Source organism: Xyrauchen texanus, chromosome 28 (genome assembly GCF_025860055.1).
Source record: "Xyrauchen texanus isolate HMW12.3.18 chromosome 28, RBS_HiC_50CHRs, whole genome shotgun sequence".
Lineage (NCBI taxonomy): Eukaryota > Metazoa > Chordata > Actinopteri > Cypriniformes > Catostomidae > Xyrauchen > Xyrauchen texanus.
In genome coordinates, this window is record NC_068303.1 from 177501 (window position 1) to 200732 (window position 23232).

The 23232-nt window shown below is 42.5% G+C and overlaps 1 protein-coding gene across 5 annotated transcripts in view; it reads right to left on the minus strand.

Annotated features, from left to right (window-relative positions):
• Nucleotides 1-23232, minus strand: part of pak5 (p21 protein (Cdc42/Rac)-activated kinase 5) — a 140120-nt gene that overhangs the window by 58696 nt on the left and 58192 nt on the right. For all 5 annotated transcript variants that reach the window (XM_052095643.1, XM_052095642.1, XM_052095645.1 and 2 more), the window contains 6 exons: nt 22160-22981; nt 14691-15182; nt 10566-10699; nt 7712-7838; nt 4410-4535; nt 1729-1863 (listed from right to left, as the gene is read on the minus strand). In XM_052095643.1, the coding sequence (XP_051951603.1) occupies nt 1729-1863; nt 4410-4535; nt 7712-7838; nt 10566-10699; nt 14691-15182; nt 22160-22981 (1836 nt within the window). The remainder of the gene's footprint in view (nt 1-1728; nt 1864-4409; nt 4536-7711; nt 7839-10565; nt 10700-14690; nt 15183-22159; nt 22982-23232) is intronic.

The window sequence follows — 23232 nt, forward strand, 5'->3', positions numbered from 1 at the left end:
AGAACATTTACTTCACAGGGTCAAATTCACCAAACGTGTTCTCATTTAACAGAGTTAGAACCCAACAAACACTCGGAGTAAAACAAGGTTCTTACGGATTCTATATAGACACAAAGAACCCTTTCTGCATCTGAACATTTTAATTCCCATATCTATAGGCGGATCTTTTGTGACGTCATTGTTTATGTTTGTCGCGTTGCATCATGGGAATCGTGTGGCAGGAAACACCGCTAGATACCTGTAATTTGAATTTGTATAATTTGTATAATTTAATTTGTAGTTTTGCACGTTTGGAGGAGGATTTAGAGAAGAGGATGGTCACTCTTGCTGTGTGGTCGATTGTACGGCTCGTTGGGGGCCTGATAAAAAGTTTTTTCGAATTCCCTCCGAAAAGGATCGTGAAAAACGAAAGAAATGGTTGCATGCAATTACGCGATTGAACCTAGTACATGCAGCATTTGTAAGTCCTATCCTGACAGCTGCTTCTACTTTAAATATTAAAGCTGCTACATGACTGCATGTTTCTCCAAGACTGGATTTGAAAGAAGGAGAAATGTGTAAGCTGTGATATACAATTTTTCACCATAGTACAGACGCCATTGAAAGTCTCACACAATTGTGTGAACACAATTGAATTGGTACAACAGTCACTACATTTTCAATAAATAAATAAGAACACTGATCAATGAAGACTTACCCGGCTTTGCAGTCGCAGTGAGCAGTGATTATTTCGCCGTTCTCTTTGGCGATCACCCACGGAAGATGCAAATCACGCTGTGACTCTGCTTGGCCAGGTCGAACCTCTGCTTTTAGCACGATCACTGCTTTCTGTTTGGCAGAAAAGATCGGCCCAACTTTTCGAGAAACAAAATAATCATAGGCCTCCAGACTTTTGAAAGCCTTTAATCTTTCATGAGTGAAGGGTCCAGGGGTTTCTATTAAATAAGAATAAATGTCTCCCCAGCAGATTGGTGGCCAAGACACGGGCGAGTCGGACCAACGTTTTTGTCATCCCAGATCTCATATGGGCTTTGAATAACTTCGATTTTGTCACCAATACAAATTTTGAGCTTCTCTCCAAACCTCCTCCGGTCTTCAGATGTTAAAGTGCTTATATATTGTGGATTTCGCCCGCTAACTCTCTTGAAAGTGCTCGTCGCGTCTTTACAGCCCGCCATACTGTTTGTTTTGTTGCCACACAACCACTCGCGCATGCGTACAAAGATGTCAACAAAGATCCTCCTATAAACGCTGTTCTGCTAATAAACACAAAACAAATGTTACGATTGCATGTTGGGAACCCCAGAAAGGTTCCACATAGAACCTTATTCACTTGGCTCATAGAACACTTTAGGACTCTTTTGATGGAACCCTTTTTAAAGAGTTCTATTTAGAACCTTTTAAGGTTTCCAAACATGCAGTGAGCAATAGAACCCTTTTGGGTTCTATATGAAACCTTTTCTGCTAACCTCTGCTAGAGGAAACACACATGTGTGCAATCAGACGTTTGACTCCGAATCTCATCGTCACTGAGAGACCTTGTGACCACTAGCCCCGGTCTCCCCTCTATATCTGGAATACTTGTGCTCAGATATTTGTTTATAATGATGCTAAACTGTATAAATGTTTTCATATTTTTGGCTAGTTTTTCGTTCTACTCTCTTTAGAATAAAATGTGGGAAATAATTGTTGAGGATTGTGTAGAGAATGTCAGGATGAATAATGCACCTTATGAGACTCTTTGAGTCGTGGGGGCATGTTGTCTCGTATTCGTCTCATGGCCTGCAGTGGAGGTTCATTGAAGTACGGAGGTTCTCCATCCACCATCTCCATCACCATGATGCCCAGAGACCAGATGTCCACCTACACACACACATTCATGAGAATAATCCAGAAGAACACACAGGACATGTATGCATTAATAGAGATGAATAGAGACTAAAGGAGATGAATAGAGATGAACAGAGATGAATGGAGATGAATAAAGATTAATAGAGATGAATGGAGATGAATAGAGATGAATAGAGATGAATGAAGATGAATGGAGATTAATAGAGATGAATGGAGATGAATAAAGATTAATAGAGATGAATGGAGATGAATAAAGATTAATAGAGATGAATGGAGATGAATAAAGATTAATAGAGATGAATGAAGATGAATGGAGATGAATAGAGATGAATAGAGATGAATGAAGATGAATAGAGATGAATGGAGATGAATAGAGATGAATAGAGATTAATGGAGATGAATAGAGATGAATAGAGATGAATGGAGATGAATAGAGATGAATAGAGATGAATGAAGATGAATGAAGATGAAAGGAGATGAATAGAGATGAACAGAGATGAATGGAGTTGAATAAAGATTAATAGAGATGAATGGAGATGAATAGAGATGAATAGAGATTAATGGAGATGAATAGAGATGAATAGAGATGAATGGAGATGAATAGAGATGAACAGAGATGAATGGAGATGAATAAAGATTAATAGAGATGAATGGAGATGAATAGAGATTAATGGAGATAAATAGAGATGACTGGAGATGAATAGAGATGAATAGGAGAGATGAATAGAGATGAATGGAGATGAATAGAGATTAATGGAGATGAATAGAGAGGAATAGAGATAAATAGAGATGAATAGAGATTCATGGAGATTAATAAAGATGAATAGAGATGAATAGAGATTAATGGAGATGAATGGAGATGAATAAAGATTAACAGAGATTAATGGAGATGAATGGAGATGAATAGAGATGAATGGAGATGAATAGAGATGAATGGAGATTAATGGAGATGAATAGAGATGAATAGAGATTAATGGAGATGAACAGAGATGAATGGAGATGAATAAAGATTAACAGAGATTAATGGAGATGAATGGAGATGAATAGAGATGAATGGAGATGAATGGAGATGAATAGAGATGAATGGAGATGAACGGAGATGAACGGAGATGAATGGAGATGAATAGAGATTAATGGAGATGAATGGAGACTGAATGAGATGAATAGAGATGAATAGAGATGAATGGAGATGAATGGAGATTAATGGAGATGAATAGAGATGAATGGAGATTAATGGAGATGAACAGAGATGAATGGAGATGAATGGAGATGAACGGAGATGAACGGAGATGAATGGAGATGAATAGAGATGAATGGAGATGAACAGAGATGAACAGAGATGAATGGAGATGAATGGAGATGAACGGAGATGAATGGAGATGAACGGAGATGAATGGAGATGAACGGAGATGAACGGAGATGAATGGAGATGAATAGAGATGAATGGAGATGAATGGAGATGAATGGAGATGAATGGAGATGAATGGAGATGAACGGAGATGAATAGAGATGAATGGAGATGAACAGAGATGAATAGAGATGAACAGAGATGAATAGAGATGAATGGAGATGAATAGAGATTAATGGAGATGAATGGAGATGAATAGAGATTAATGGAGATAAACAGAGATGAATGGAGATGAATAGAGATGAATAGAGAGAGATGAATGGAGATGAATGGAGATGAATAGAGATTAATGGAGATGAATAGAGAGGAACAGAGATAAATAGAGATGAATAGAGATTCATGGAGATTAATAACGATGAATAGAGATGAATAGAGATTAATGGAGATGAATGGAGATGAATGGAGATGAATAGAGATGAACGGAGATGAATAGAGATGAATGGAGATGAATGGAGATGAACGGAGATGAATGGAGATGAATAGAGATGAATGGAGATGAACGGAGATGAACGGAGATGAATGGAGATGAATGGAGATGAATAGAGATGAACGGAGATGAATGGAGATGAACGGAGATGAACGGAGATGAACGGAGATGAATGGAGATGAATGGAGATGAATAGAGATGAACGGAGATGAATGGAGATGAATGGAGATGAATGGAGATGAATGGAGATGAATAGAGATGAACGGAGATGAATGGAGATGAATAGAGATGAACGGAGATGAATGGAGATGAATAGAGATGAATGGAGATGAACGGAGATGAACGGAGATGAATGGAGATGAATGGAGATGAATAGAGATGAACGGAGATGAATGGAGATGAACGGAGATGAACGGAGATGAACGGAGATGAATGGAGATGAATGGAGATGAATAGAGATGAACGGAGATGAACGGAGATGAATGGAGATGAATGGAGATGAATAGAGATGAACAGAGATGAACGGAGATGAACGGATATATTGATGAGATTCTCAGCATCAGTCAGTGTTAGTTCTGCTTTGTTGCAGATGTGTCAATAGATGATGCTTTACTGTGATAATTATTATGTAAAATAAGTGTTCCTTTAATTCCTCTAGTGTCTGACTCGTATCAGTCGACCGCGCGCTGAAACACACCAGTAAAAGTGATGTCATTGATGTACCTCTGTGCCGTATGGTAACCTCGAGATGACCTCCGGTGCCATCCAGTACGGCGTGCCAACCAGTGACTTCCTCTTGGGCACGTCTTTAGACACTTGAGCACAGAAGCCGAAATCAGACAGTTTAATCTGAAGAAAAATCAAATAAATCACAAAATTGCATTTTTTATTTATTCTACCATAAATGTATGCTTGTAGAAATGATGTTTTGTATCATTGTGAATGATGAGAATTAAAAACATGGAAAAGAAACTCTTTGGTACTCATTAAAGTAAAGACACAATGTATAAAAATATGCTGTAATGTTCATAAAAACAGGCAAACTACAGTTCTATAATATACTTATGATAAAACATAAATTCCATTTTATTTGTGTATTGTTTGGATGAGATTCTCCATATATAACTATAGCATATGAACACTTGTGAGTGATAATAAGCCGTTATGTGGCACATCAGTTATTAACAGTTAATCACCTCCTCATGTCACTTCACTTCACATCTTGAGATTATTTCATTACCGGAACTAGTCAAGTTGATAATTAACCCTCATTACTTTTCTCTCCTCTACCAGTGAACACTGAGCTCTGCTTCTTTTGGTCATTTACCCTTTATGGATTAGGGTTAACCCTATTTTCACACATTACTTTGGAAAATAATGACAATAATGCCAAAACCCATTCCTTTTCACCTGTTCTAGTCTCTGTCATGTTTAATATGCACTCACCTAAAGGATTATTAGGAACACCTGTTCAATTTCTCATTAATGCAATTATCTAATCAACCAATCACATGGCAGTTGCTTCAATGCATTTAGGGGTGTGGTCCTGGTCAAGACAATCTCCTGAACTCCAAACTGAATGTCAGAATGGGAAAGAAAGGTGATTTAAGCAATTTTGAGCGTGGCATGGTTGTTGGTGCCAGACGGGCCGGTCTGAGTATTTCACAATCTGCTCAGTTACTGGGATTTTCACGCACAACCATTTCTAGGGTTTACAAAGAATGGTGTGAAAAGGAAAAACATCCAGTATGCGGCAGTCCTGTGGGCTGAAAATGCCTTGTTGATGCTAGAGGTCAGAGGAGAATGGGCCGACTGATTCAAGCTGATAGAAGAGCAACTTTGCCTGAAATAACCACTCGTTACAACCGAGGTATGCAGCAAAGCATTTGTGAAGCCACAACACGCACAACCTTGAGGCGGATGGGCTACAACAGCAGAAGACCCCACCGGTACCACTCATCTCCACTACAAATAGGAAAAAGAGGCTACAATTTGCAAGAGCTCACCAAAATTGAACAGTTGAAGACTGGAAAAACGTTGCCTGGTCTGATGAGTCTCGATTTCTGTTGAGACATTCAGATGGTAGAGTCAGAATTTGGCGTAAACAGAATGAGAACATGGATCCATCATGCCTTGTTACCACTGTGCAGGCTGGTGGTGGTGGTGTAATGGTGTGGGGGATGTTTTCTTGGCACACTTTAGGCCCCTTAGTGCCAATTGGGCATCGTTTAAATGCCACGGCCTACCTGAGCATTGTTTCTGACCATGTCCATCCCTTTATGGCCACCATGTACCCATCCTCTGATGGCTACTTCCAGCAGGATAATGCACCATGTCACAAAGCTCGAATCATTTCAAATTGGTTTCTTGAACATGACAATGAGTTCACTGTACTAAAATGGCCCCCACAGTCACCAGATCTCAACCCAATAGAGCATCTTTGGGATGTGGTGGAACGGGAGCTTCGTGCCCTGGATGTGCATCCCACAAATCTCCATCAACTGCAAGATGCTATCCTATCAATATGGGCCAACATTTCTAAAGAATGCTTTCAGCACCTTGTTGAATCAATGCCACGTAGAATTAAGGCAGTTCTGAAGGCGAAAGGGGGTCAAACACAGTATTAGTATGTGTTCCTAATAATCCTTTAGGTGAGTGTGTATCACCTATTCATTTCTTCATAATGATAATGAATTAACTATTAAAGCAGAAATTTGAATCATCAACCGAATGATATTTTCCTCTGTTCAATCATATTAGTCAACAATACTCAGTAAACTAGATGCTTACATTTGTCACCACAATGTCCCACCAACTACCTCAAGTTGAAAGAGAATGCTATACTTGAAATAGGCATTGCTAACATGTTGTTAGCATGTTTAAAAATGTAGCTAGACATTTATAGCTTGTTGCTAACATGTTTATCATGAAGCTAAGTGTTTCTAGCATGTTTTAACATGTAGCTAGTCATTGCTAACATGTTTTAGCATGTTGCTAGGCAATGCTAGCATTTTGCTAACATGTTTTAGCATGTTGCTAGGCAATACTAACATTTTGCTAACATGTTTATCATGTTTCTAGGAAATGCTAGCATGTTGCTATCATGATTTTGCATGTTGCTAGGCAATGCTAACATGTTGTTGGCATGTTTTAACATGTTGCTAGGCAATGCTAGCACTTTGCTAACATGTTTAGCATGTTTCCAGGAAATACTAGCATGTTGCTATCATGATTTTGCATGTTGCTAGGCAATGCTAACATGTTGTTGGAATGTTTTAACATGTTGCTAGGCAATGCTAGTATCTTATTTGCATGTTTTAATATGTTGCTAGGCAATGCTAGCATGTTGCTAACATGCTTTAACATGTTGCTAGGCAATGTTAGCTTGTTGTTAGCATGTGTCAACATGTTGCTAGGCAATGCTGGCATTTTATTTGCATGTTTTAGCATGTTTCTAAGCAATGCTAACATGTTGCTAACATGTTTTAGCATGTTTTAACATGTTGCTAGGCAATGCTAACATGTTATTTGCATGTTTTAATATGTTGCTAGGTATGTTAGTATGTTGCTAGGCAATGCTAGCATGTTGTAGGCAATGCTAATATGTTGCTATCATGTTTTAGCATGAAGCTAAGCAAAAGCAAAACCTGAAATGTCTACGAGCAAAAAAATCATAACTCGTTACCAAAATGTATCATAAGTTCAATACATTTCACTTAAGATATTCTTTTTTAAATCAACCTGCATAAAAATAAAGATAGCAGATATAAACGTCTTTGTTGTCTATAGCTTATAAAATACCTATAAACATGCATTGTGGGTACAAAAGAGTGCACTGTTGTATACGGTTGAATGTGCAATAGAGGAAATGGTTCACTCAGAATTCAGAACACAGTGCACTCAGTAGGGAACAGCTCGTGTTCATCAGTGTATGAAGAGGCAGAAGTCGTTAGTGTGTGTAATCAAACAGCTGGAGCACATGTTATGTCATGTGACCTCTCAGATGGGAACACTTTTAAACTGACCCGTCCGTCACTGGTGAGCAGTATAGAATCACTCTTGATGTCTCGGTGTATGACGCCCTGCGTGTGAAGATACGACAATGCTTTCAACACCGACAAACAAACCGTCGCAATCTGTTCCTCGTTCATCCTGGGAGAAAATAAAGAACATAAAACACATTCTGATGAGAATCACAAATCACACATAACAATATCTCAAATGTTTCTCCTGAGAAAAAGACTTTCACAAGAGACTTTCTCAACAGTTTCTCTAACTTCAGAGTGGATTGTGAGGGGGGTCACTAGTGACACCTGCTCTGTACTGTTTTGGGGAGTAGCACACCCCCTAAAGCATCAGATACTCTGGGAGATGTGATTACTGCTTTTATACTGTAGATTTTTATACATTCTGAGACTCTAAGAAACTGCTGAAAAATCACACAAAAATATAGCCAAAGATTTACTTAAATTGTTTTTATTTTATTTGTCATTAAATATCTCTGGGTGTAAATAAGGCGGCTCTGATAAACTGCTTTTGTTTTGTTCCCAATCATGTCAGCTGAAACTGAGAATAATTCTGTGTCAATACGACAAAGTAATCAAAAGTTCCAACATTACAAATATAATGTGATCATAGTGTCCAAAAACATCTCCAAACAAATAAAAGATAATAATTGTACATAAGAACTAATTACACATGCAAACACAACAATGACTAAAGGTTTGCATAGCATGGACACATGATTTTAGTCATGAGATTTCACAGAATGAGTTTCATTCTGTGAAATCTCATGACTAAAATCATGTGTGCATGCTATGCAAACCTTTCACTTTATTTAGTTGAGCAGCTACTGGAAGCTTCTAAAACAACCAATTGAACTGTTACACTTGTGTGAAATCACCATGAACAACTGCTTTATGCAGCACAATGAGCTAGCAGCTAGCGCTCGTGTTATTGTTTATGGTCAGTAATGTTTGTGTCACGTTTAAGATGATGTCATGGCAGTAACGGCGTATTTAGCAGTATAGCTAAAACAACTCGCATCTTTTCGCCATTTTCCTTTGCTGCAAACTACACGCGCTTCCGCGTTCACCACTTCTCCCCGGAGATTACGCTATGCCTACGTCATACGCCGGAACTCGACTCTCTCATGAACGCACGGACGGCCGTTACCGGAAGCCAGTGATTTATAGTTTATAAAGTTATAAATATGGATATACACAAACGCATCGCTTCAGAAGGCCTTTATTAACCCCCTGGAGCCGTATGGATTACTTCTATGATGGATGGATTACTTTTTTTGGGCTTCAAAATCTAAGGTACCATTCACTCCCATTATAAAGCTTGAAGAGCAGGATATTCTTAATATAACTCCGATTGTGTTTGTCTGAAAGAAGAAAGTCATATACAGCTAGGATGGCTTGAGGGTGAACTGTCCCTTTAAGTTGCTGCGTATGTAGTGTTCCAGATCAGTCCCGTATGAGGGTCCATTTGAGTGAGGATTGCGTTAGAAGACAGTGGATGGCGAGATTAGTGTTTGGAGCGGAGCTTGTGTCTCAGGGCAGCGTAAAGGGACTTTTGTGTGAAAACAGCATCTCCACGAACACATCTCTGTATTTGCATCTCACATGAGATAAAAACAGCATCAGAATCGAGCGCAGACCTCCTCCTCGACGAGTTTAATGAAGACTCTTGCTGGGATCAAAGGGCGTCATGAGGACAAGGGCACACGTCTCTCTAAAAGCGTGCAATTAGAGGCGAACCCCGCGCAACACCAAACTGACGAACAACGGCGATTACTGTAATTATGCACACTGTTCAAGTGCACTGACATACACAGGCCGTTATTTAACAATCAAACTCTGCAACTCAACTGAAACTTTTAAATAACGAGTATCAATTCTGGAAAATAACACACTGTACTTACTGCAAATCTCTTTTATAAGCAATGCAGCGAGTGAAATACTCTATATGTGGATCGGGATGGAAACTAATCAAAAGATAAGATTATTTATTATTAATGTATAAGTCTGGCATCAGTGCACAAACAGCTTTACAACAACACTTGAGTTACAAACAAAAGCCTCAAAACAGCAAAACTTTAATTCAAATAGTCCAGACTCGAAATTCTGATTGGATGAGCCGCATTTGAAGCCTTTGTAAAATAACTGATACACACAAACATCACTTTACATCAGCTGAAATTAACCCCTCCTAGATCTTAACGATCAAGCCTCTACGGTGTCCTTCAGGGTCAAACTGACCCTTTTATGTTTCAAAAGCTTGTATTAAAGGCTCTGTTTGCTGTCTCTCTCTACTTACGTCTTAAATGGTTTATCTAGATGCCAGCTAACACTAGAATAAAACAAAATACATTTATAGTGTTAGCTGGCACCTATATGAACAATTTAAGACAAAAAGTGAAGAGATAGAGCAAACAGAGCCTGTATTATAAGCTTTTGAAATCAAACATTAAAAATGTCAATTTGACCCTGAAGGACACCGTAGCGACTTTTTTTTTGTAGCTTTGTGTATAAATACATTTTTAAAAAAATGACTTTGCCAGGTTCAGTGGAGGACGTCATGAAGCTTCAGGCGGAAACTTCAAGTTAGGTTGATGTAAATAAGAGTCAAACTGACCAAGGACGAGTTCAATTCAATTTAATTGAATTTGTTGCTCGATCTAAACACTGCTTCACTCACACACAAACACCCATTGAATTCTGTCTTGTCTTGGACACATCCTGCTCTGTTTTTCACATTACTCCATGTGTCTTTGTCACTCACTCCAGTAATTATTGTAAATTAGTCCTGCACACTTATATCAGCCACAGTATAAACAGTGCAGGTGCTGCCCAGTCTCGTGACCGCTCTTACCTGGTGTGAGTGACGATGTCAGTCAAAGCTCCGCCCTCTAAGAACTCCATCACCACCCAGAGTTCATCTCCAACCAGATAACTGTTATACATGTCAACCACGTTCTCATGATGGTAATCTCTCATGATAACCACCTGCAACATGAACACACATATGAAGAACACATGATGACAGTAACTGCACAAACTCTTTTTCCCTGAAGACCAATGAACTGCCATACTGCTTTATGCTGGTTTAGACTGGTTTAGACTGCTTTAGACTGCTTAAGACCGCTTTAGACTGGTTTAGACTGGGTTATGCTGGTTTAGACTGCTTTAGACTGCTTAAGACTGCTTTAGACTGGTTTAGACTGCTTTAGACTACTTAAGACCGCTTTAGACTGGTTTAGACTGCTTAAGACTGCTTTAGACTGGGTTATGCTGGTTTAGTGTTGGTGGTTTCCATTGGAACTCGTTGGACAAAGACTGGTTAAGTCTTTGGCTGATCTGAGGATCAGAGCAGTGGTGTGATCGCTATTGTTCCAGTGGAAAGATCATGAGGTTAGAACAGTAATATCATTTCTTTGCAAAGTAAGCAGTAAAAGAGATTGGGTAACAGTTTCTATGAAGCACATATTATATTTTAAAGGCATTATACTTCATTCATAATGTATCATAATGCACCTTATAAGTTAAAACTTATAAATATTTATAACTACACTTATAAAACATTATAAGACTTCAAGCATTCATAGTTATACTTTAGAGTATAATGCATTATAACACATGCAACTTCCAATTTTGCAGAAGTTAATAAAGTTAATCATCAAAAGACTTTATGACATGATCCTATTATAAGTGCTTTTTGCCTGCTAAGTTACAAACGCAAAAACTTCTTATAAACAGCCATTACATACATTTGTAACATTTGTAAATTTGTGTGGTGGGTGCATGTATTGAGGTGGGTGTGTCTTGTAGTGGGCGTGCCTTGTGGTGGGTGTGCCTTGTAGTGGGCGTGTCTTGTAGTGGGAGTGTCTTTTAGTGGGTGCATGTCTTGTGGTGGGAGTGTCTTGTAGTGGGTGCATGTCTTTTAGTGGGAGTGTCTTGTGGTGGGTGCATGTCATGTAGTGGGCGTGTCTTGTGCTGGGTGCATGTCTTTTAGTGGGAGTGTCTTGTGGTGGGCGCATGTCTTGTAGTGGGAGTGTCTTGTGGTGGGTGCATGTCTTGTAGTGGGCGTGTCTTGTGGTGGGTGCATGTCTTGTAGTGGGAGTGTCTTGTGGTGGGTGCATGTCATGTAGTGGGCGTGTCTTGTGCTGGGTGCATGTCTTGTAGTGGGAGTGTCTTGTGGTGGGTGCATGTCTTGTAGTGGGAGTGTCTTGTGGTGGGTGCATGTCTTGTAGTGGGAGTGTCTTGTGGTGGGTGCATGTCTTTTAGTGGGAGTGTCTTGTGGTGGGTGCATGTCTTGTAGTGGGAGTGTCTTGTGGTGGGTGCATGTCTTGTAGTGGGAGTGTCTTGTGGTGGGTGCATGTCTTTTAGTGGGAGTGTCTTGTGGTGGGTGCATGTCTTTTAGTGGGAGTGTCTTGTGGTGGGTGCATGTCTTTTAGTGGGAGTGTCTTGTGGTGGGTGCATGTCTTTTAGTGGGAATGTCTTGTGGTGGGTGCATGTCTTGTAGTGGGTGCATGTCTTTTAGTGGGAGTGTCTTGTGGTGGGTGCATGTCTTTTAGTGGGAGTGTCTTGTGGTGGGTGCATGTCTTTTAGTGGGAATGTCTTGTGGTGGGTGCATGTCTTGTAGTGGGTGCATGTCTTTTAGTGGGAATGTCTTGTGGTGGGTGCATGTCTTGTAGTGGGTGCATGTCTTGTAGTGGGAGTGTCTTGTGGTGGGTGCATGTCTTGTAGTGGGAGTGTCTTGTGGTGGGTGCATGTCTTGTAGTGGGAGTGTCTTGTGGTGGGTGCATGTCTTGTAGTGGGAATGTCTTGTGGTGGGTGCATGTCTTGTAGTGGGTGCATGTCTTGTAGTGGGAGTGTCTTGTGGTGGGTGCATGTCTTGTAGTGGGAGTGTCTTGTGGTGGGTGCATGTCTTGTAGTGGGAGTGTCTTGTGGTGGGTGCATGTCATGTAGTGGGCGTGTCTTGTGCTGGGTGCATGTCTTGTAGTGGGAGTGTCTTGTGGTGGGTGCATGTCTTGTAGTGGGAGTGTCTTGTGGTGGGTGCATGTCTTGTAGTGGGAGTGTCTTGTGGTGGGTGCATGTCTTTTAGTGGGAGTGTCTTGTGGTGGGTGCATGTCTTGTAGTGGGAGTGTCTTGTGGTGGGTGCATGTCTTGTAGTGGGAGTGTCTTGTGGTGGGTGCATGTCTTTTAGTGGGAGTGTCTTGTGGTGGGTGCATGTCTTTTAGTGGGAGTGTCTTGTGGTGGGTGCATGTCTTTTAGTGGGAGTGTCTTGTGGTGGGTGCATGTCTTTTAGTGGGAATGTCTTGTGGTGGGTGCATGTCTTGTAGTGGGTGCATGTCTTTTAGTGGGAATGTCTTGTGGTGGGTGCATGTCTTGTAGTGGGAGTGTCTTGTGGTGGGTGCATGTCTTGTAGTGGGAGTGTCTTGTGGTGGGTGCATGTCTTGTAGTGGGAGTGTCTTGTGGTGGGTGCATGTCTTGAAGTGGGCGTGTCTTGTAGTGGGAGTGTCTTGTGGTGGGTGCATGTCTTGAAGTGGGAGTGTCTTGTGGTGGGTGCATGTCTTGTAGTGGGAGTGTCTTGTGGTGGGAGTGTCTTGTGGTGGGTGCATGTCTTGTAGTGGGAGTGTCTTGTGGTGGGTGCATGTCTTTTAGTGGGTGCATGTCTTTTAGTGGGAGTGTCTTGTGGTGGGTGCATGTCTTGAAGTGGGAGTGTCTTGTGGTGGGTGCATGTCTTGAAGTGGGAGTGTCTTGTGGTGGGTGCATGTCTTGAAGTGGGAGTGTCTTGTGGTGGGTGCATGTCTTGTAGTGGGAGTGTCTTGTGGTGGGAGTGTCTTGTGGTGGGTGCATGTCTTGTAGTGGGAGTGTCTTGTGGTGGGAGTGTCTTGTGGTGGGTGCATGTCTTGTAGTGGGAGTGTCTTGTGGTGGGTGCATGTCTTTTAGTGGGTGCATGTCTTTTAGTGGGAGTGTCTTGTGGTGGGTGCATGTCTTGAAGTGGGAGTGTCTTGTGGTGGGTGCATGTCTTGAAGTGGGAGTGTCTTGTGGTGGGTGCATGTCTTGTAGTGGGAGTGTCTTGTGGTGGGAGTGTCTTGTGGTGGGTGCATGTCTTGTAGTGGGAGTGTCTTGTGGTGGGTGCATGTCTTTTAGTGGGTGCATGTCTTTTAGTGGGAGTGTCTTGTGGTGGGTGCATGTCTTGAAGTGGGAGTGTCTTGTGGTGGGTGCATGTCTTGTAGTGGGAGTGTCTTGTAGTGGGAGTGTCTTGTGGTGTGTGCATGTCTTGTAGTGGGAGTGTCTTGTGGTGGGTGCATGTCTTTTAGTGGGTGCATGTCTTTTAGTGGGAGTGTCTTGTGGTGGGTGCATGTCTTGTAGTGGGAGTGTCTTGTGGTGGGTGCATGTCTTGTAGTGGGCGTGTCTTGTAGTGGGAGTGTCTTGTAGTGGGCGTGTCTTGTAGTGGGTGCATGTCTTTTAGTGGGTGCATGTCTTGTAGTGGGAGTGTCTTGTGGTGGGTGCATGTATTGTAGTGGGAGTGTCTTGTGGTGGGTGCATGTATTGAGGTGGGTGTGTCTTGTAGTGGCCGTGTCTTATAGTGGGTGCATGTCTTTTAGTGGGCGTGTCTTTTAGTGGGCGTGTCTTGTAGTGGGAGTGTCTTGTAGTGGGAGTGTCTTGTGGTGGGTGCGTGTCTTGAGGTGGGTGCGTGTCTTGAGGTGGGTGCATGTCTTGTAGTGGGTGTGTCTTGTAATGGGTGTGTCTTGTAATGGGTGTATTGTGTGGTGGGTGCATGTATTGAGGTGGGTGTATCTTGTAGTGGGCGTGTCTTGTAATGGGCATGTCTTGTAGTGGGCATGTCTTGTAGTGGGTGCATGTGTTTTAGTGGGCATGTCTTGTGGTGGGCATGTCTTTTAGTGGGCATGTCTTGTGGTGGGCATGTCTTTTAGTGGGCATGTCTTTTAGTGGGTGTGTGTCTTGTGGTCTGATCTTCCTCTCTCACCTCATTGAACAGAAGTTCCCGCCGTTGCTGTTTTCTCAGGTCCATCTTTTTAACGGCCACCTGTTTGCCATTGTGCTTCTCCGTGGCGATGCACACAATGCCTGTGGAGCCCTCGCCGATCTTCAGGAAGTTGTCCAAGTATTCCCGCGGGTCACCCGGGTTCACCACCAGCTGCAGCGCCGCGCGGAACTGCTCATGAGACACCCTTGAGGGCGGTTGCTCCGACGATGAGCCCCAGCTGGGAGGAGGATATGCGCCGGGTGGGATGTACGGGGACGAGGGCTGCGAGTGCACCCCCTGTGGGGTGTAGGGCGGGCTGGGCTGCGACGGCGGGTGCTGATAGGGTGAGGGTTTGTAGTGGAAGGAGGGCGGGTACTGGAAACTAGGTGGGTAACCAGGTTTGGCGTGACTCTGAGGTAGTTTGAGGGGCATCCGTGGGTACGTCTCAGCCCCGGGCACCTGAGGACTTCCATCCCGAGATGCGTACTCACCCTGTTTGACACAAAGAGGTCTAGATTTGATCCCTCATTTACATTCCATAGACATTTCTTTAGGAGATGCTTTTAACTAAAGACACAGTGCATTCAATGTAACAGTTTATCAGTTTAATTTGATGTGTTAATGGACAAGTCTGAGTTCATATTTACACCACAAGACAGCGTTCATGAGATCTCATTACAAGCCTAGAATGATTTTCAAGGAACTCATTAATCAAGTTGCTGCTGTTTGCCAACGAAACACCCACCAAACACAGAGTCGTATATCACCGCACGTTTACAGACCAGAAGAGAGAACGGACTCAAAAGATTCAACAGAAGAATTCATGTAAGTGCTTTAGTTAAATTATAAACTTCACATTTCTGTCTAAACCTCCAAAAATGGCCCCATTGACTTCCATTGGAAGTGTCTCACTGGAACACATTTGTGATGTGATTTTACAGGAGGATGTGTTGAAATTAAATAAAAATGTAATAAGCTACACGACAAGCTACTAATAAAACTACATTGAAGCTGTTTAAAGAAGAAAATATTTGTAATGATGTAATAAATGGATGATATTATTTCATTCTGCACATAATATTCCCTTACTGTAACCATAGTTACACTTGTAGTATTTGTAGTAAAACCGTGGTTAAGTTTCATAAGGGTTTAACAAATAGTGTGACAGCACTGAACATGCATTTATTAGTCAAGACACTTTTATTTGTATTGCGCTTGTCACAATAATACAAAGTTTCAAAGCAGCTTTACAGAAATTACGCTGCACTGTCCTAAATCTCTTAAAGTCCTCACTGAGCAGTTTCCTTACACACGTCACTGAAATCCTGCCGTAAAAATGAGTGAAAGGTGACTGTGGCAACACACTTTAGATAAGATTTCTCTGATGTGTTCATAATTGAATGTGACAGATGAAGTTTGTGACTCTCTGAACTTCTGTCACGCTACTGAAACACGTAGATCATAACATCACCACTGTCAGATATCTACCCACACTGTTGACCGCTGTCAAGGTCCATAAAGTGCTTTATTTTTAATTTCAAATAAATACATATAAATATTATGATGTATAAAGTTTGACACACACACACACACACACACACACACACACACACACACACACACACACACTATTACACACAAACACTATCACACACACTCACACACACACACACACACACACACACACACTCACACACACTCACACAAACACACACACACAGTGGTCATGATGGGCAGCAGATTGAATTATTCCCGCCACACCCCCAATCTCAAAGAGATGACATGACACGGATCGCCTCCTAACGGCCGTATGATGAGAGAGCTTGTGACGGTGCGGCGTGTAATTACGCCGGTGGGCTCGTTTAATCAATAATTCCCGCTGAGGGTGTTTAAGGGCCAGAGGAGTCCCGAGACCCCCCCCCCACCACTGGCGGATCCGTGTTCGTTAAACGCACATTAATCTAAATTTGGCAGCGTAATCAACACCCCAACTGGAGTGTGAAATTGAATTCTGTGGCGGCGGTTTTTATGCAACGGCTGCAGAAAAGGAAGGTCCCGCAACATCGCTTCATCACAGCGAGAGTCCTCGAGTCCCCGAGCTGTCCAACACCAACACAACAAACCGCTGAAAGTGACCGAGCGCTGATGACATCAGTGAGGCGAGACTGATGGGACTCACACATAACAGTCCGCATGTGCTGAATGCAACTGAATCTCTGCAGCTGTTCAAGAGTCTGCAGTTAATAACACTGTGTGTACAAACTGCACACTGCATTTACATCACATGAAGAGCACGAATTACAGATATCTACCACTCAATCTTCACTAATTAGTACAAGTGGAGGTGTATTTTTACATCAGTATTTAAATGAGCACTCATACAAATGTACATTTTTTATATAAATTTAACTTATTTGGGGGTCTGGGTATCTCAGCAAGTATTGGCGCTGACTATCACACCAGGAGTCATGAGTTTGAATCCAGGGCGTGCTGATTGACTCCAGCCAGGTCTCCATAGCAACCAAATTGGGCCGGTTGCTAGGGAGGGTAGAGTCACATGGGGTAACCAAATTGGCCCGGTTGCTAGGGAGGGTAGAGTCACATGGGGCAACCAAATTGGCCCGGTTGCTAGGGAGGGTAGAGTCACATGGGGCAACCAAATTGGCCCGGTTGCTAGGGAGGGTAGAGTCACATGGGCCAACCAATTTGGCCTGGTTGCTAGGGAGGGTAGAGTCACATGGGGTAACCAAATTGGCCCGGTTGCAAGGGAGGGTAGAGTCACATGGGGTAACCAAATTGGCCCGGTTGCTAGGGAGGGCAGAGTCACATGGGGTAACCAAATTGGCCCGGTTGCTAGGGAGGGTAGAGTCACATGGGGTAACCAAATTGGCCCGGTTGCTAGGGAGGGTAGAGTCACATGGGGTAACCAAATTGGCCCAGTTGCTAGGGAGGGTAGAGTCACATGGGGTAACCAAATTGGCCCGGTTGCTAGGGAGGGTAGAGTCACATGGGGTAGGGAGGGTAGAGTCACATGGGGTAACCAAATTGGCCTGGTTGCTAGGGAGGGTAGAGTCACATGGGGTAACCAAACTGGCCCGGTTGCTAGGGAGGGTAGAGTCACATGGGGTAGGGAGGGTAGAGTCACATGGGGTAACCAAATTGGCCCGGTTGCTAGGGAGGCTAGAGTCACATGGGGTAACCAATTTGGCCCGGCTGCTAGGGAGGGTAGAGTCACATGAGGTAACCAAATTGGCCCGGTTGCAAGGGAGGGTACAGTCACATGGGGTAACCAAATTGGCCCGGTTGCTAGGGAGGGTAGAGTCACATGGAGTAACCAAATTGGCCCAGTTGCTAGGGAGGGTAGAGTCACATGGGGTAACCAAATTGGCCCAGTTGCTAGGGAGGGTAGAGTCACATGGGGTAACCTCCTCGTGGTCACTATAATGTGGTTCTCGCTCTCGGTGGGGCGTGTGGGGAGTTGTGCGTGGATGCTGCGGAGAATAGTGTGAAGACTCCACATGTGCTACGTCTCCACAGTAACACACTCAACAAGTCATGTGATAAGACCGGATTGACGGTCTCAGACGTGGAGGCAACTGAGATTCGTCCTCCACCACCCGGATTGAGGTGAGTCACTACACCACCATGAGGAGTTGGAGCACATTGGGAATTGGGCTTTACAGATTGGGAGAAATTAAATATATTTCTTAAAAATGACCTCATTGAGTGCAGATATACACATACTTGAAATCTAAAAAGTAATTTTTGAAATCTGTAACTATATTTCACAATGATCGTTCATTCACTCAATGTTACAAGTGCAAATGTTCATTCCTGATATCAATAATTCAATAATAACTAATAAAAGTGCTCATTATGAAACTAATAAAATAACCTTTTAATATATCTTTAATTGCTCTCTAATCCGACACATTTACAGATAAATGTAGCATTTTTATTAGTTGTAATAGTTGTAATTTCATTGTTGATATCAGGAATGGATATTTTCACTAATAACAATTTAGTTGTGATATGATACATGTTATGAATATGTAACTTTGTAAGAAATGAATGACTGATATCTGTAAATGTGTTTTGAAGTTCGTGTGATATCACATATCAAACATTTGACTAGTATTAATTGCACTGATTATGAAGTTTAACATGAAGTAGTGAAAGATTGTGCAGATACAGTATCTGATTCATGATGTGCATGTGATTAATGCGGCTCGTGATATCCTCATATTTCATTCCACAATCAAAGGAAAGAAAGAGGAAATTATATTTTTCTTTTTGCATTATGATGATTTAATTTTGTAGGACATATGTGTTAAATTGTAAGTACACATTACAGTAGTATTAGTTGCACTGGGGGGTCATTATCTTTATCCAAAATATAATTCTTTATTTCTTTATTGAGTCCTCTGATTGTGTCCAGCAGTCAGTGTGTGATGAAGAAATGAAGTCTGGGACGAGTCGCTGTTATCTGCTCGTGTTCCATTAATTGATTCCCGCGCGCCTCTCATGAGTAATTCCATGTCTCGGCGGTTACGCTCCTTTTCACGGGTGAGTAGATTAAGAGCTGACACAAGATCCATCACGAGCCGGTGCTGCGGAGCGCTGGAGCGTCCCGGCCGGTCTTCACAGAGATGCGACCTGAGAGATAACACGCCCTGCACGCCCTGCGGGTGAGATTGCAGCAGAAATATCCGCAGCAATCATTGCATTCAAACCGTCTACATAGAGCTGGAACCAGCAGGACATTCACTGCATCATATACCAGAGTCTTCCTATCGTCAGTATCCTATCTCCAAATATTCACACAGAGAGTCAATAATCACCACAATTGAGCAAACAATGTTGCATTATTAAAATATGAGCTCGATATGTCCATAATCATCATTCCGGACAGTCTTTGTCTTTGTGTAGTGCACTGAACATACCATAAACACTACATTTGTCTGCATTAAAACACATGAAATAAGAGGACAGGGAGGGTATTTCTAAAACACTTTTGATTTATCCATCCCTTACAAAAGTGCCCCATGTTTTTACTACAGTAACCGTAATTTAACCGTAATATTCATAAGAGAAACATAGAAATAATCCAGGAAAACCAGAACTATGGTAATAAAATAATAATCATTCTGCCAAAATAAACATGGTTTGTATTACTGTTTCTTCTTTATCTTTTTTGTTGGCAAAATATGACCATATTTTTGGCTGTGCTGTATTATTATTTTTTACTGTGTGCATCATGATTAAATTATGTAATGTAGTAAAAGTATTCATAAAACTACTTCAGAGAAAATAATTCCCTCCAAGGGGATTTGCAGAAATGTTCATTGCTAAATTAGTTGTATTTTGGAATTACACTTTTTGTACAAAGCAAATTATACGTTCAATAACGCAAGTTAGTGCAGATTGCTTTCACACGTAGTGGAGCTCACTTTGAAGTGGACTCTAGTGAGCTTACTAGTGAACAGCTTTCACACCAACAAAACAAACCAAACTGACGTAAATGGAGTGGTAGTGGCGTAGTGGGCTAAAGCACATAACGGGTAATCAGGAGGTGGCTGGTTTGACCCCCACAGTCACCACCATTGTGTCCTTGAGTAAGACACTTAACTCCAGGTTGCTCCGGGGGGATTGTCCCTGTAATAAGGGCACTGTATAATACATTGGTACTCAGAAGGTTGCTGGTTCGATCCCCACAGTCACCACCATTGTGTCCTTGAGTAAGACACTTAACTCCAGGTTGCTCCGGGGGGATTGTCCCTGTAATAAGTGACTTCAAGTAAGTAAGTCACTTTGGATAAAAGCGTCTGCCAAATGCAGAAATATATAAATATAAATATATATAAATATAAAACAGAATCTAATCCAGACCGAAACCTCTAGTGTGAAAACGCCCTCAATGTACCCGAACATACACACATTATGACAAACTACAACTAAATATATTCTTATAATATCGGTAGGAGAACATGCCATTTTTCATCCGCTACATACAAGGGCATTTCAAACTTGCAATGTTAACCCCGGGTCATTCTAACCCTGGGTAAACAGAATCCTGGGTTATCCTGTTTCACAATATACATGAATAAACCCCGGGTTATCCTTCTCATTTGCATATTTGCAATAACAATGATTGGACACCCGATCGCGATGGAGCTGCTCTTTAGCTTTTTGTTTTTCATCTTCTGAAATATGCTACAGAAACAATGAATACGGTCTCATCATCGTGCCAGTGATCACGTTTGGCATCACTGTTCGACACTTACGAGTAGGATATAACTGCAGGCAGAGCTCCATAAAGGGACGGGAGCTACAAATTGCCTGCAAAGATATATGGAGCCCCTAAGCTAACCCTTTCCCTAGCATTACGTCAAAGTGACGCCCCCTTTCAGAGTTGGCACACCCCACTTTTGGAGTAGCTACTCCTCCTTATGGAGTAACTCCACCCTCTTTTGGAGATTCCTATCGACCATAACATTCTTCTCAATCGTCTCGAGTGTAGGGTATGGCCCTCCAGTGGTTTGCCTCCAATCTAAAAGACATTCTACACCGGCTCATTCATCATGTGGCGTCCCGCAAGGGTCAATGTTAGGACCCTTATTATTTTGCCTGTATATGCTTCCTCTGAGCTCAATGTTCCAGAAGTGCAGCATATCCTTTCAGTGTTATGCTGACCATTTCCAATTTTACATACCAGTGACCTTAGACAAGAATTGTTCATCTGAGAACGCCCTAAATTTCTTCAGAGGTATTAAACATTGGCTGGCAATCTATTTTTAACGATTAAATGAAAGCAAAACTGAAGTTCTGATTTTAGGTTCATCCATGTCCTCCTTACCTGGCCAGGCCGCCCAGTTATGTCCTCTGTCATCCAATGTAAAGATCATGTGAAGTCTTGGAGTGATTTTAGATTCATCATTACTTTTTAATAAGCAGATCAGTGCTGTTGTTTAGGGTAGCTTTCCACCGGAGATCTATCACTAAAGTCAAACATTTTCTTTCCAGTAAAGATCTGGAAATTGTGATCCACTCACTAATTTCATCAAGGTTCGACTATTGTAACTCATTGTACATTGGTCTGCCCCAAACGGCGTTATCCCGCCTACAGCTAATTCAAAACATGGCAGCTAGGCTTTTAACGGGGTCAAGAAAGAGGGATCACATTACCTCTGTATTAGCGTCTCAACAATGGCTGCCTGTGAATTTCAAGCTTTTATGAATTTAAAAATTCTGCTTTATGTTAAAAGGCACTATCTGGTCTTGTGCCCAAATATATCAGTGACCTTCTCATCCCTTACACCCCCACCAGAGCGCTTGGGTCTTCTCGTCCTGCTCCGGAGACAGGTTTCATAACCCTGGCTAACTCCCTTTCAAAATGACAAGTATGAAAAGCTGCTTCACCAGAGGTTGAAATTTAGGTTAGGGTTAGATGGATGTGAGATGACGTTTACCTTGCTTATGACGAGTGTGGATGTGTTTTCAGAGAGCCTGGGATACGTGTAGGAGCTGTACGGTCCCTGTGGTGCCGCTTTAAATGCACTGATGCCGTACGGCAGACTGGGTTCCTGCAGTCCTGAACCCGAGCGCGAGCGCTGGCGAATGGTGGGCTGAGAACTCGTCTGAGTGATGTACGAAGACTTTGGCCTTTTGTCGTAATCGTCTCGAAGTCCTGCACCGTATCCCCAGTCTCCATCAGGATAGCTCATCTGCTCACTGTGAATGGAGACTCGAGATGGCGTTCCAAGCGGCTGTTCCTGGTAATCCTGACTGGATCCACCCAGAGACGCTCGGTAATAATCCCTCCTGCGATTTAGGGTCATCTCATCGGTGGACAGACGCATCTTGCTCTCCAGGTACGCGTGATAGTCTGGCGGCATCTTTGCATAGTCGGAAGACTTCTGCGGCATTGCGTCGGGATAGAACGGACTCCGGATGGGGTGACCGTTCTGTTTAAGAGAGAAACGATTGTGTCGTCCGATCGCCCAGTCCCCATCGTGGATGCCTTTGTCCCGATACGGGTCCAGCGAGAAACCTTTTCTGCTGTCCAAGTCAAATGAATAACGGCCGTAATAGTGAGCAAAGCCGTTTTCCTCGGGCCCGCCACCGCTGGCTGCTCCTGATGCAGAGAGCGGTTTGCCGCCGGCAGCCTGGAGCGCTCCGGGTGGACTCTCCTTCCTCAGGGAGTTTGAGCGCGTCACAGAGATGCTGTCAAACTCTTCTAAAAGTCCGTTGATAGAGGCGTCTTTCGGCGGTCGGCTCCCGCGGACGATCGTCTACAAACACAAGAGTGAAACACATCACACCTCCACATATAAACTCAAGAACAATGGCAGCTACATGAACACAGTGCCCCAAAACCTAGTGAACTACCCAAGTAGGCTCCAGACTAACATTTGAGAGTGTTAGCACCCATGCTACCAAGTTCAACAGATGGTCGCACCAACCTAAGTTGGTCGCAATGTGGGGTGTGGGGGCAGGATATTTATAAAATGAAAATTAAGTGGTCAAAAATGAATAATATTAA